Below are 14,680 nucleotides of genomic sequence, written 5' to 3'. Positions count from 1 at the left end.
AACGACATGCTTTCTATCGTGCGATACTTTATGATGATGTTTTGACTAGAAGGTCAGAGATGCGTGATTTGTTGAAAGCTTTCGCTCTGTGCAATATGTGCAGTATAAAGATAATTTAATTTCTGTTTAATTTCTGTTAATTAAATAAAAATCATTTTCTCACCCTCATGCTGTTCCAAACCAGTTCTTTCTCCAGTGGAGCACAGAAGATGTTAGGCTGAATGACAGTCACCATTCACTTTTACTGTATGGAAAGCAGATGCAATGAAAGCGAATGGTGACTAAGACTGTAAGTCACTAACATCCTGACATCTTTTATGTTTCACGTAAGAAATATGAATATTTGGAATAACATGAGAGGGTAAGTAGGCTAAATGTTTACAGAATTTCCATTTGGGGAAAATATCACTTTAATGGCAACATAAAATAACTGAATGAACAGCTGTCAAACACTTTCAAAGCAACTGAATGTTGACAGCTTCAGGTTTCGATATTCAGTGAAAGATGACAGTTTTTCTCACACATCTCTGCAATTTTTTTGCACACATGACACTGTATAATCAACTTACTGGCATACAATCACAATTATTTACATATCTGAGCCTCCGTCAGTCACGCATACAAAACTAAAAGAGTAGAATTTTTCTACTCTTTTAGTAGAAAGTAGAAAACTTTTTTTTTTTCTTTTTCAAAAATGTTATATGGATGCATACTCACAAGGCTGATGAAAACTTGCCGCGATTTGGAAAGTTTGGGTTTGGAGAGTCCTGTGACAGTGAGGTACTCCAAAGACGAACAGTCCAAATTAGACAGAAAAGCATGAGGACATCATTTAAACAGTGATGCGGATCAGTAGGCGGGGCCGAACAGTCGATCTGCGATGTGATTGGTCAGCGAGTTTTGACAGTTCAGGTGATCTACAGTCTCCTCGCGAGCATCCTTTTAAAAGTGAACAAGTTAAATGTTGCAAGAATATCACTACAGCAAGTGCTGCGTTTTCAGAAGACAGTAATGATTAAAGTGGAAAATGAAAGTGAAGAGGAATTCATTACAGTTCCTCTCATATTTCATAATCTTTAGTTTTTGCTTAAAGAGACAGTTGACGGTAGCCACTGAGTTCTATAGTAATATTTTTTTGGGAACAAAATGACTAATTTGACTTAATTTCATAGCTAGCATTTTATTTTTCCTTAATGCACAATTAAGCATGTCTAATATTTTCACACTTCATAATTTGACGAAATCACATTTATGGGGGAAAAAATGCTGATAAAGTGATATTTACCTTACATTTTTTTCTTTTCTGTTTTCTTCACACAATGAGTGTCATATTTCATCTCTTCAAGCATGCTCTTCATTGATAATGTTGTTAAAATAATACAAATAATAATTACTGTATGTACAAAGTTGTTTTTTGCTCTGGAAATGACACCGTAACGATGATTGAAATCATATTTATACAATATTTTAAAATGATTTATGATTATTCTACACTTTGTTTACATTATCATAGTTTTAAAATGCAGTAATTCATATTTTTATGATGGATTTTCTTACTGCTTTAGTAGCAGAACATAAGCATTTGTTGCTGAATCTGGAATATGGAAAAATGTCAGCTTTAAAGGTCATTATTTGTGCATGCCCATGTCATTCCAAAACGTATTTCTTGTGTGAAACACAGGAGACATTTTGCAGTATGTTCACACTTCTCTCTTCCATACAGTGAAAGTGAATGGGGACCAGGAAAATCAAGGAATACATAAGGAATCCTTAATATCCAGAATAGAGGAAAGAAACAGAAAGAGCCCAAGTAAGAAAACGGAGATTCCCTACATGCTACATCTGGACGAGGCGAATCCCTTGAGATCCTTTTTGGGACCCTTATCATTACGCACATCACATTCCGTCCCCTCAGTTCCCACAATGGGCTCCTGCTATCTAATGGAACTTCCTATATAAGGACAACCTCCTATTGCATCCAGTAAATCAAGTCTGTGATGTTTCCAGGGAACAGGACCAAGGCTGGTATGTTCTGAGGCCTTGCTGCAGTCCAAAAGAGAGATTGGGGATAAAACAAAGCCTGCAGGGAAAGAAGCGCCTCTGTCACTGGTCAGCATCAAGCTCTCCTGGATGTGCGCAGGGAAGGAAGGGAGGTAGAGAGAGTGTCTTGGAGACAGATGGAGGATGGGGGTGTATAGTGAGAGTGAAAGTGAGAGGTTGCGAGAGAGAGGCAGAGATGCACGACCCTACTAGGTCTCTGTTGTGCCATATAAGGACAATGGGGTCTGCCTGGAATCTCGGCTGTATTCTGTGTTTAGAAGGGAACACCGAAAGACTTGAACCGAGTGACTAAATATGGTACAACAGCAGTGTCATTGTTAAGACAAATAGGCATTCATTGGGATATCTTTCGACTGTTTACTCACCAACAATAAACGTCAGAATTGCTGCAGACACTCATTCCGGCAAAGACTAACACCAATTAAGGAATGTGAGGTATTGCACCTGCCCATGCTGTATGGTGCTTTAAAAATAGGAACATACATGTTTGTTTAATAGATTACTGCTTTGTACTGTAGAGAATAATGCAGTTTGTTTAGGCGGAGACACTAATATTGAACACAGTACATATAGGCTATATCAAAAATCTTGTTTGAACCTGTGATCCTAAACAGATGATGTTATATTTTTTTGATGTTATGTTTTTTTATTTAGTCATTTAGCAGACGCTTTTATCCAAAGCGACTTACAAATGAGGACAACACAAGCAACAATATATAAGTGCAACTGACAAGTCTCGGTTAGCCTAATGCAGTACATGTAGCAAAGTGTATATATATATATATATATATACCGTATATATTATATACACACACACATACACACACAAAGAAAAACAAGTAGATAGAATACAAAAAATAGAAAGCTAGTGTTTGTTTGTTTTTTTTAAATAAAAAAATAAGATATAAAGTAGAATTAAAATAGAATAGAAAGTGTTAGAGTTAGAGGGTCAAATAAAGGTATACATTATATTATATTACACAAAAAACTGTAAAAATGCTACTGTAAAAACCTGTTAATTGGTAACTATAAAGGACCTTATAAAATCCTTTTTTCAAAGATGTAAATAAAGGTCGTTGGAGTACATTTTTACAATAAAATAATATTTCAGTCTTTCTACGACAAGATTTCTTTGTAATAATTTGTGAAATTTACTAGCAATTTCTGAGTGACAACCGTTTCAAAGAAAACCCTACACCAATTTATGTCAGTGTATACAGTGAAAAACTGTAAATGGCTTAACATCACATTAAATGCAATTTTACAATACAATACTGTCATATTTATGTACTGTCAAAAACTATTCCCAGTACTTCCTGCATGCCATCACATGATTATATTTTATATAAATAACTTTTTTTAAGGGCATGTTATTTACAGTGTGCATTAGGAACTTTTCATTTGATCAAAATAAAAATGATTTCATCATTTAACTAAACTTCCAGACTAAACTTTTAGATCTCTATAACTGTGCTGTAAAGAGGAAAGCAGCTTCTATTGTTACTGACCCCTCTTATCCTTTGCATTACCTTTTTTAGATACTCCCATCAGGTTGTCGGTTTAGAACTCCTTTGGCTAGAAAGAAGGCTTATAGTAATTCTTTTATTCCTACTGCAATTTCTATTCTGAATAAGGCCAAACAGTTTTGTCAGGATCTGGTGTCTTAATATTGTGTATTGTGTACATGTGAGCCTTTTTACCTAAGATACATTTCTATCACTGGTTGATAGATAATAAAGTTTTTTGAATTGAATTGAACCTCAGATCATTTCTTTGACAACCAAAGGAGATATTTTGAGATATGTCCAAGCTGCTCTTTTCCCTACAATGAAAGTGATTATGACAAAGTTGTACCATAAAAACAGTCTTTGTGACTTATGCACTATATTCCAATCGTTCTAAAGATATTCAGAAAATCTTCGTCAAAGGTTTCAGATACGTGAATATTCAGCTTTGGTTGTTATGAGACGTGCAAGAAATAATGATTGGCATCAGTGACGTTAAACCTGGTGTGATGTCTTGAATGTGCAATATTTGAATATTTTTGAACATAAAGGTGATTTGAAAACTATGGCAAAGGGGAAGATTATCAATGAAAAATAACAATGCTCACAAAGATATTGTACGTCTTGAAACACAATGCACAAGTCTTAAGGACCTCTTGTAAGGTGTTATTTATTTATTTATAATCCGGAATCCACTGGCTTTCATTATATGGAAAAGCAAATTTCCCCCCACCCCCATAATTCCCCTTCAAAAAGTAAGTAAACAATGACAGGGTGAGCAGTTCTTTTTTTTCAATAAGTGAAAAACAATAAAATGTAGGAAAGAAATGATAATACTCAGATTTGGACCTGAGTTTGGCTTCAAAGCCTACTGAAGTCCTCCTATGTCTAAATACTTAGTTGTACCCTTAGTAGAAGTACACTATCTCAGGAATTAGTCCTGACAGGAGAGGAGGGAACGGGAAACGGGAAAATGGCTGGGTAGATAGTTTCCTAAGACTCATCCAAAAACTCATTTGGAGTGAAGCCGTTCAGAGTAACTGGAGTATTAAGATTAGCCTACATTAGTAAGAGAATTTCAACACCTTACAAGACAAAATCTTTCTACAAGGTGCGTACAGTATGGAACCGCTTACAGTGTCACAAGCACATTTTGCTGTGGCTTTGCTTAATCGTGGACATGCAAAAAAAGGAAATTACATGCACAGTGAATTAAACATCACAAAAGAAGAACAAAATGTCTCTTATCTATAATTTATCTACGTGCACATTCAGTTCTCATACAAATCATACTCATATTACATACATAAGTACACATTATTTTAGAGGGTCATATGTGTTTGGATATATTTGTCCTCGAACGCAGTTCCAACTTAGCAGCAGGAGAGCAAGCAAATATTTGTCTACTCATGTTTATTCAATTTGTTTCACATGATCTATCTGTTGATGATAACCTTTTACTGAAAGAAAATGTACCCTGACAATGCTCTGGGAAAACTTCAAAATTAACCTTTCAACAAACTGCTTTATTACCCTTGGTCTGTGATCATATTCAGTGCAAAATGCTAAACATATGTTGAAGTATTGAGTGAGTATGAAGTGACTTACCTTTTAAGGAAAATTGGGAAATTTGAAGAACTTGGCAATGGATGATGTTTACGGTGTTTGTGAGCTTTGCTGCTTTAAGGTGAAAGAAAACCAAACATGTAACGACACAACTGAGATTCTCAATGAGTAGTACTTGAAAACTAAAGCAAGAATAATTATAACATGTCTTCTGTATAAAGTGCTTTCTTTAGAAACAGACAACTCATTAGACAGTTCAAGGTTTGAAGCGGGAACCGCTTAAGTAAGAGAGTGTAGTTCAAATGTCATTTCTAAACAGATTCAAAATTCAAAGTTCAAGGACCTGGGGCCTTCACCAGAAAGACTCATTTTAGAAGCTAGCCAACAATCCAGGCTTGTTTTGGCATTTTTGCCATGTTAGATAAACAATCAAAGCACTTATTTTAAGATTAGCGTAACATGATCAATTCAGACTGCAGAAATGACCACAATTTGCATACTTTATCATTGTTGAATTTAGTTAAAAATTGTAAATAAAAAAAATAGTTGCACAAAAAAATAAGGCTGCTGCTATTTTACAGCAAATGTAAATTTAAAATTGCATACAACATATTTTAAAAGAAGAGGATACAGACATATCAAATTAATATAAAACTATTACTAGGATTACAAAAAGCAACATCAAAAAATATAAAAGAAAATACATCAATTTCTATAACCAGAGTAGGCTGGACAGAATATTTTGGCCTCTTTACGGGAAATTGTTTTGATTGTGATCATATTACTTCCTCTTGAGATGGCTGCAGAGCTGGAAAAGCAACAGAAACAGCTGAATGGGATGCAAGATTTTCAGACTTATGAAATTAAAAATGGTATTTGTTCATCTTTACACTAAACGCAAAGTCAAACTCAAGCCCTCTCTTTACCTCAGTGTTATGACTCTGCATTACGATGGCCATGTGATTCTTGTGAAGACACTGCTGCTGAGCCCCTTAGGAAGAGTTTTCCTTTGTGCTCTCCCTTACTGCTAAGAAAATGATGGAGCAATCCATACAACAATGGCCTAAAAAACACCAAGACAGAGCTATACAAAAAAAAGCATAAAAGAATGGTTCGCCCAAAAATAAAAATGTTGTGTTTAGAGCTTGAAAGAACCAGGTCACCATTCACTACATGGAAAAGAGCAGCTTGGACATTATTCCAAAATATCTCTTTTTATGTTTCACAGAAGGAAAAAGGTCAAAGGCCAAGTAAATGATGGCAGAATGTTTGGTTGAACTATCCCTTTAAGTTTAGATAAAGTGGTAAGCGCGTTTATTCAAGTGAGATTGCTCTGATCAAGCAGCTTTATAGTTGTGCTAGGATCAAGAAACTCATTCATGCAGTAGTTACATCTAGACTTGACTACTGGAATAGTGTTTTGGCTGACTTACCAAAGAGCTCTATCCAACACTTACAATGAGTTACGAATGCAGCAGCAAGAATGCTTCCTCGTACTAGACTGAAGAATCACATTCAGCACTTAAATCACTTCATTGTCTATACTTGTGTCTCACAAAATGGATTTTAGAGCCTCTTACTACATTTTTAAAAGACTTCATGGTATTGCATCAACATTCCTTTCTGGTTGTAATTAAAACAAGGCTGAAAGTAACAAGTCAGCTTTAAATCACTATATGGTCCCGAGCTGTGGATCTCTCAGCCAGACAGCCTATGAGGAGTTGAGTCAAATTAAAGGGGTCATATGATCCCATTTCAAGTTTTCCTTTCTCTTTGGAGTGTTACAAGCTGTTTGTGAATAGAAAACATCCCTAAAGATGCAAAGACTTAAGTCTCAAACCCAAAGAGATATTCTTTATAAAAGTTAAGACTCGTCCACGCCCCCCTAAAACGCCTCGTTCTAACATGCCCCCCACATGTCTACATCACGATGTGGGAAGATTTGCATGACGCAATGTTCACGCAAAGAAAGAAGGCGTAACTTTATTGTTGCTGCCACCGCCGCCGCTGCCATGTTGTGAAGACGTTGTGTGTTTCGTTGCGAAAGCGAAAATACTTTGTTTGGTCTTCCAAAAGAGGACACGACTAGAAATCAGTGGTTAAGTTGTATTTACAACACTGTTCCGGAACAGTTCAACCCAAATATTCAGATGTGTGCAGGGCATTTTATGGAGGACTGTTTCCTGATCCTGGGAGAGTAGACTACAATGCCGGTGTTCTGACTCACAGACTGTAAGTACGTTTTCATATTTAAAGAATTTGCCACTGATGATTCAAACGCAAGTTTTGAGCAGTGTAGAGTAGTGCTTGTTTTTTGCCATTTCTCCGATCACAAAAGTTTTATGTTTACGCGGCACGATGCAACGCAACACGTAAAAAGTGTAAGTATAAGTCATTATAATCCATAATTATGTCCCCACTGGATGTAACAAATGCCTCGTTTATAATGGGTTTTTATTGGTTTTGTCTCGTCGCGCCGGGAGACGCATCACAATATGGTAAGTGACGTAACATTTCCGTCACACGCTTGAGGTATTCGGCCAATCACAACGCACTGGATAGCTGGCCAATCACAGCACACCTCACTTTTCAGACCGATGAGCTTTGTAAAAATCGGCGCGTTTCAGAAAGGCGGGGCATAGAGGAGAAACAATAATGTACAGTATGTGGAAAATAATGTGTTTTTTTTACCTTAAACCGCATAAACACATTTCATTACACCAAATACACAAAATAATGTTCTTCATAGCAACATCATATGACCCCTTTAACACTTTTAGAAAGTATCACACTCATAGCACTCTTTAGTTTACTCTTCTTTTAGTAGGGCTTTTCCATAATTAATTTTTGTAATTAATTGGTGTTTGTTTCTGTTTGTTTATGTCACTGCTGAACAATTTTTAAATCTTTCTAACTAATTAAATTGACCTGCCAACATTTTTACCGGCCCCACTACCAAAAATTATATGCCTTTTTTTCTTTTCTTTTTTAGTTAAAAGGATATTCCACCCCAAAATGAAAATGTTGTCATTAATCACTTACCCCCATGTCGTTCCAAACCCCTAAAAGCATCGTTCGTCTTCGGAACACAATTGAAGATATTTTGGATGAAAACCGGGAGGCTTGTGACTGTCTCATTGACTGCTAAGTAAATAACACTGTCAAGTTCCAGAAAAGTATGAAAAACATCGTCAGAATAGTTCATCTGCCATCAGTGGTTCAACCGTAACGTTATGAAGCGACGAGAATACTTTTTGTAGGCAAAGAAAACTAAAATAACGACTTTATTCAACAATTCGTCATTCGTCAATACCGCATCAATGTAGCACCATTTTGGAGAATATCTGCTGAACGCAAGCAGCGTACGCTGTTCTGTGTCAGCCGCGCTGCACGGATGTGCTGTTTTCGTTCAAATCAAAGTGTAAATACATGTAGAAAACGTATCCTTGTGTCGCGGCTGACACAGAATAGCGTACGCTGTTTGCGTTCAGCGGATATTCTCCAAAATGGTGCTACGGTGATGCGGAGAGACACAGAGGAGACGAATTGTTGAATAAAGTCGTTATTTTTGTTTTCTTTGCCTACAAAAAGTATTCTCGCCGCTTCATAACGTTACGGTTGAACCACTGATGGCAGATGAACTATTCTGACGATGTTTTTCATAATTTTCTGGAACTTGACAGTGTAATTTACTTAGCAGTCAATGAGACAGTCACAAGCCTCCCGGTTCTCATTCAAAATATCTTCAATTGTGTTCCGAAGACGAACGAAGCTTTTACGGGTTTGGAACGACATGGGGGTAAGTGATTAATGACAAAATTTTCATTATGGGGTGGAGTATCCCTTTAAGTGTTAACAGGCCTCAAACTCCCTTACAGTGACCCTAAGCCATCTTCATTGTTGTGCCATGTGCATACAGTACAGTACATGTTCAAAACATCTCTCATGTGCTCTATAAATAAAAAGTTGTACTTACTTGTCACAAATCATGCTTACACTACTTGAATCTTCTGCGACATTGAGCTCACTGGCCAGGAACTCTCGATCTAGGGGAACTTCAGGCTGACCTGATTCTGAGATGTATTGTTTTAAACAAGGGGGTTAGGTTTAAACATCTAACATCATTAATAACAAACCTGACGACTGTAGATTTGTTATAAAACAAACACGCAAAAATAATCATAACCTTAGCCCAACGACATGATGCATTTGGTCATTTTATGAGTGATGGTTGCCATTGAAACAGTTCTGCACTTCTCAGACGCTTCCGCTAGAGGCCAGTGTGGCTCTTACTACGTATATAGTTTTACTAATGCTTAGCCATTCCACTCTAGTACGGGACCAAATAGCAAGTGCACATTTATTTATTTTTGTATAATCATCATCATCAATGTAATTAAGTACATAATTAATAAATGATGAATCTTCATTTTCTTAAAACCAAACCATATTGTTTAATTAAAAAAACCTTTATTACACTCTTTCAAACAACAAAGAGACATCATCATTGTTAAGCACACTCATAATAAATTCAAGCAGCATACCTTAAAGACAGAAAACTGAAACAAACAAACAAATAAATATTTCAAAAATAAAAATAATTACAAGTGATAAATATTAAATACAACTTAATATACATTTATTAAACATATATTGTGCAAGTAATTTAAAGAGTTTAAGGGCATTCCTTTAAAGATTGAACTAAAATAATAATAATTAATCTTCATATTGTTTTTCATAAGCGAAATAAAACCAAAAAAATTATAGTTTTTATTAAAAGCAAACAAACTTGTATACAGCTTATACAAATAATAACAGGCATTATAACTGTTAAACACACAAAAAATTTTTTTAATTAAATAAACAAATAAATAAATACATACATATGATTAAAATTAATAAAATTACAAATGATGAATATTAAAATAAACTTCATATATATTTAATCAATAAATATTGTGCAAGTAATTCAGAGAGTTTTAGGGCAATCCGTTTTTCAGCTGTTTTAAATGTTTAAATAAATGTTACAAATTATTTTTCTAAAATAAAATTAAACAACTTATTATTTTTAAATGATCAGTTTTAGTGGAAAAATTAAAACACACACACACACACACACACACACACACACACACACACACACACATGACGGACCACGTGACGTCATGCGGAAGTGCAGATCGAGTGGAACATTTTCCGCTCGCGAAGTTCTTTGCTCGCTTTTGTCCCGGAAGAACAAGATTTCTCGTCGTGTCAGTTGTGGTCACCCATCGTGCCAAAGCAACTACTGTCTAGCTCAGGCTGTAAAATGGCTGGAACAGCTTTAAAAAGACTCATGGCTGAATACAAACGTAAGTCATGTCTTTGATTACACTAATGCCGTGCAGTGCTGGTGCTTGTGAACGGTGGATTTTACACTCTTTTGGTAGCAACAGTTTGGCAGCTGTAGATACTTCCAGAACTTCACCAACATATGCTGACAGTGTGAATTATTAAAGGGGTCATATGATGCTTTTATAAAGATCATTATTTGGTGTAACAGAATACGTTGACATGCTTTACGAGAGAGGAAAACTTGAAAACGCACCATATGACCCCTTTAAAATGACTTCAGTCAGTAAATTAACAGAAGTGTCACCAAACACACTGAAACTCACCGTGTAACTCCTAATTCATGTTCATACTTCATTTCTCTACACGCGTAACGTTACTGTACTCTAGTGCTGCCACTGCAGGAAAGTGTGTGATGCTTGTCTTCTCTTATATATATATTTCCCGTTGAACATAATTATATGGATACCGTTTGCTCAACGCATTTCTTTCTTTCCAGAACTGACCCTCAACCCTCCTGAGGGGATTGTAGCAGGTAAGAATTAGGGCAGTTACTGAACTGCTCCATTGACCTGGCTTTACAGTAGATTATTTAGAATATTAATAATAATTTTACTTAAATCATGTATTGATTTATCTGTATAAGAAGATCGTTAATTAATGAGACTTATTTCATCCCTACAGGGCCTGTAAACGAAGAGAATTTCTTTGAATGGGAGGCTCTGATTATGTGAGTATTACTCATAGACTGTAAAAAAGACTTTGTTTAGTGAGCGTTTAGTTTTTCCACAAGATAAAAAAGGATTGAAAGGATGAATTTTTTTTTATCTTGCAAAAAGTCTGAAGTCTAGCATTTTTAACTTTTTTTCTCAGAATTCGGAGTTTTTTTCGCACAATTCTGTTTTTTGTTTTGTTTCAGCCATGGAGTAAAAACAAACAAAAATCTTATATGCAAGTTTAAATCTCACAATTATTAGTTAATATATTGCAATTTTATATCGCAATTTTTTTTCCCTCACAATTCTGAGTTTGCATCTTGCTTTTCTATTTTTTGTTTGTTTGTTTTGTTTTTGTTTAAACTATGGAATAAAAAATAACACAAAAATCCCACAATTTTTACTTTATTTTGAGTTTATATTAGGGCTGCACGATTATGACACAAATCATAATTGTCGATTATTCCCTTGAAATTCGAATTGCGATTATCACAATCTACAATGAATGATGTTTACGCCATTGTTTGAAGCAACTGCATGCCATATTTTTATATGAAAATAAACAAGCTGAAAACTTTTATTGCTTTTCTGTAGTTTTAAGCCTCAAATGTCAACTATACGTTGGATTGATTTCTTCTTTAAATAAAAAAGTAAAAATAAGCATGATATTATAATGTTATACTAAAACTCAAATTAAAACAATGGGATAGTTCACCCAAAAAGGAAAATTTGATGTTTATCTGCTTACCCCCAGGGCATCCAAGATGTAGGTGACTTTGTTTCTTCAGTAGAACACATATGATGATTTTTAACTTTAACCGTTGCAGTCTATCAGTCTTATAATGCATGGCAATGGTAACAAAATCTATGAGAGTAAAAAAACATGTACAGACAAATCCAAATTAAACCCTGCGGCTCGTGACGACACATTGATGTCCTAAGACACGATTTTTGGGTGAACTATCCCTTTAAGATAACCTGTAGCAAGAAAAAAAAACACATCTTAAGTACTCAGAATAACATAAGTGGACTTTAAACGATTAATTGCACCTTTGCACAATTATGTAATTGTGGCATCCGTTATTGTAATCGCGATTAGAAATTTGATTAATTGTGCAGCCCTAGTTTATATCTTGGTTCTCAGAATTGTGATTTATAAAGTCAGAATTGCAACAAAAAAGTGTGAGATATAAAGTATCTATATAAGGTAATTGCAACTTTTTTTTAAATAATAATAATAATTATTATTTATAAAAAAATGTAATGTGGCAACAAGCTTCCATGAAACAGATCAGTGTGGGTCAGAAAATGTGTTTCTTGATGCTAAAATGATTCAGTTCAAACTGCTTTTCCCTGCCATGTCTGGTGTGCAAAGAGGGCCAAACAGCCACATCTTGATTTCACAATAAAACTTGAATTATTCTATTATTCAGTTTAGTTTGCAGTGTGCAGATTGAACACTGATAATAACATGTTAAAGAAAATGAAAAATATATACTATAAAATACATTTTTACAATTTAAGAGAGAGTAAAATATGGGTAGTCCCAAATGATCCACGATGCTGTGTGGTTGCTAGGTTTGTTGCTATGTAGTTGATAACAAGGTGTTGTAGGTTATGTACTTTCCCGTATGTAAAGAGCCCACTCCGTTTCTATGATATTGTGCTCCCTACACATGGCTCAGATGCGTTCTTTAGTCTAAGTCTGTGAGATTTAGTTTTTATGCCTATTTTGTTGTCTTCCAGGCGAAAATGTCCTATTATTTAGAAAAGTAATAGCACACCTATCATCAGAAATATGAGATGTCATTTATATCTGTTGTAGAATAAGCACGAAACAAGTTAATCTTCCAATTATAATGCATGAAAAAAAACATAGAAATAAATTCTCAAGTAGAATGATTATAATAGTGGTTTCAGAGTTTCTTGCATTTTTTATCTGCAAATCCACCTTAAAATGAAAAATGACACCATATTTAACTACTACAAGTTACAATATTGTCTGCAAAGACTCAAAACCTATATATTATGCTATGCCATACAAATTCTAGGCTTAGAATCCAATAGAACACCTTTTTTGTATATTAAAAAGGGAACATATTCCTTGCAGGGATGGTTTTTCTGTCACTTTTTACAGTTCTGGAATTTGCAGCTTTCTTTTCTTTTTATTCATTCACAGCATGCACAGCTGTTCGTTCACTAGCATTTAGTCGGTGATGATAACTGATTTAGATTTTGGATAAGACCAAACAATTTGTCCTCCGGTAACACAAACTGGTGGTTTGATCAGTGGTTTTGACCGATACGATTTAAGTGAAACTAAGAGCCAAGCAAAATAAGGAACCGTGTCCCTAGCAACTCCCTGACAGCTGTTCCACAGATACGGAAGTGCGTTCATTTGTGCGCTCCTCATCATGATTTACAGATCGATATCTGCCCATAGAAACAGTATTTGATAGACAGCTGGATATGGTAAGTAAACAGAAAGAGATTTGCATGTTAAATGAGCCTTTGAGAATGATTCCATGAAGTTCTGCCACTGCTGTCAGTGGTGGATGAATTTCTGTGATTTATGACATTGTGTGATTTAATGATTAAAGGGGTCCTATTATGCTCTTTTACAAAGTCTTGATTTTGTTTTGGGGGTGTACTAGAACAGGCTCGCGTACTAGGTTGTTCGAAAAACACATTATTTGTCACATATTTTACATTATTACAACACCTCTCTCCCCAGTCTGGCATGAACGGCTTGAATATTTCCTGTATCAAATGAAGGCCCGCCTTCTGAAATACGAAATGTGCTGTGATTGTTTAGCTGGGCCAGTGTGTGTTGTGATTGGTTAGCACCACTCGGCGCCTGGTCGGGAAATGTCACGCCCCTTACCATAGCCGCCTGCGAGCTTCAGTGTAAATATTGCATCAAACTCAAATCAATTTGAGCGTGATTTAAACCTGGATGATTGTAATCACTCTTAAGTGTCTCCGACATAGTGATAACATTCGTTGGCTTCTCTAGTGCAGCTCAACCAGGTCTCGTCCCATTCGTCGATATTTGTGATAACCCAAATCCCGGAACATATGCGTTGTAGTCCAAACTTTGTAACTTTGTAGATCTTTTTTTATGTTCAAACAGCAACATTATAGACTAACTAAAGTTGAAAAAGTGAAAAAGCATAATAGGACCCCTTTAAGATGAAGTGTACAGGGTTTTTTGTTTGTTTTATTTTGAATGCTGAAGGCTGCAAATCATATTCTCATAAATAGACATTAAAGGGGTCATATGATGCGATTTCAAGTTTTCCTTTCTCTTTGGAGTGTTACCAGCTGATTGTGCATAGATAAGATCCCTGAAGTTGCAAAGACTAAAGTCTCAAAACCAAAGAGATATTCTTTATCAAAGTTAAGACTCTGCCACGCCCCCCTAAAACGGCTCGTTCTAACACGCCCCCACATATCTACCTCACTATGTGGAAATATTAGCATAATGCCGCCCAAATGTGC

At 35.4% G+C, this 14,680-nt stretch overlaps 2 protein-coding genes across 4 annotated transcripts in view; one reads left to right on the top strand and one right to left on the bottom strand.

Annotated features, from left to right (window-relative positions):
- Positions 1–794, bottom strand: part of LOC107551906 (myosin-11-like) — a 29,543-nt gene extending 28,749 nt beyond the window's left edge. For all 3 annotated transcript variants that reach the window (XM_016233673.1, XM_016233675.1, XM_016233676.1), the window contains exon 1: positions 718–794. The gene's annotated coding sequence lies outside the window, so the exon portion shown is untranslated. The remainder of the gene's footprint in view (positions 1–717) is intronic.
- Positions 795–10,331: 9,537 nt separating this feature from the next.
- Positions 10,332–14,680, top strand: part of LOC107551904 (ubiquitin-conjugating enzyme E2 G2-like) — an 8,559-nt gene continuing 4,210 nt past the window's right edge. Inside the window, exons 1-3 of the mRNA XM_016233671.1 lie at positions 10,332–10,483; positions 10,963–10,998; positions 11,148–11,193. Of these exons, the coding sequence (XP_016089157.1) occupies positions 10,441–10,483; positions 10,963–10,998; positions 11,148–11,193 (125 nt within the window). The 5' untranslated portion in view covers positions 10,332–10,440. The remainder of the gene's footprint in view (positions 10,484–10,962; positions 10,999–11,147; positions 11,194–14,680) is intronic.

Source organism: Sinocyclocheilus grahami, unplaced genomic scaffold (assembly GCF_001515645.1).
Source record: "Sinocyclocheilus grahami isolate Dianchi unplaced genomic scaffold, SAMN03320097.WGS_v1.1 scaffold437.1, whole genome shotgun sequence".
NCBI classification, from domain to species: Eukaryota; Metazoa; Chordata; class Actinopteri; order Cypriniformes; family Cyprinidae; genus Sinocyclocheilus; species Sinocyclocheilus grahami.
Note: the sequence above shows the minus strand (reverse complement) of the source record. Positions and strands in the feature narration are given on the sequence as shown.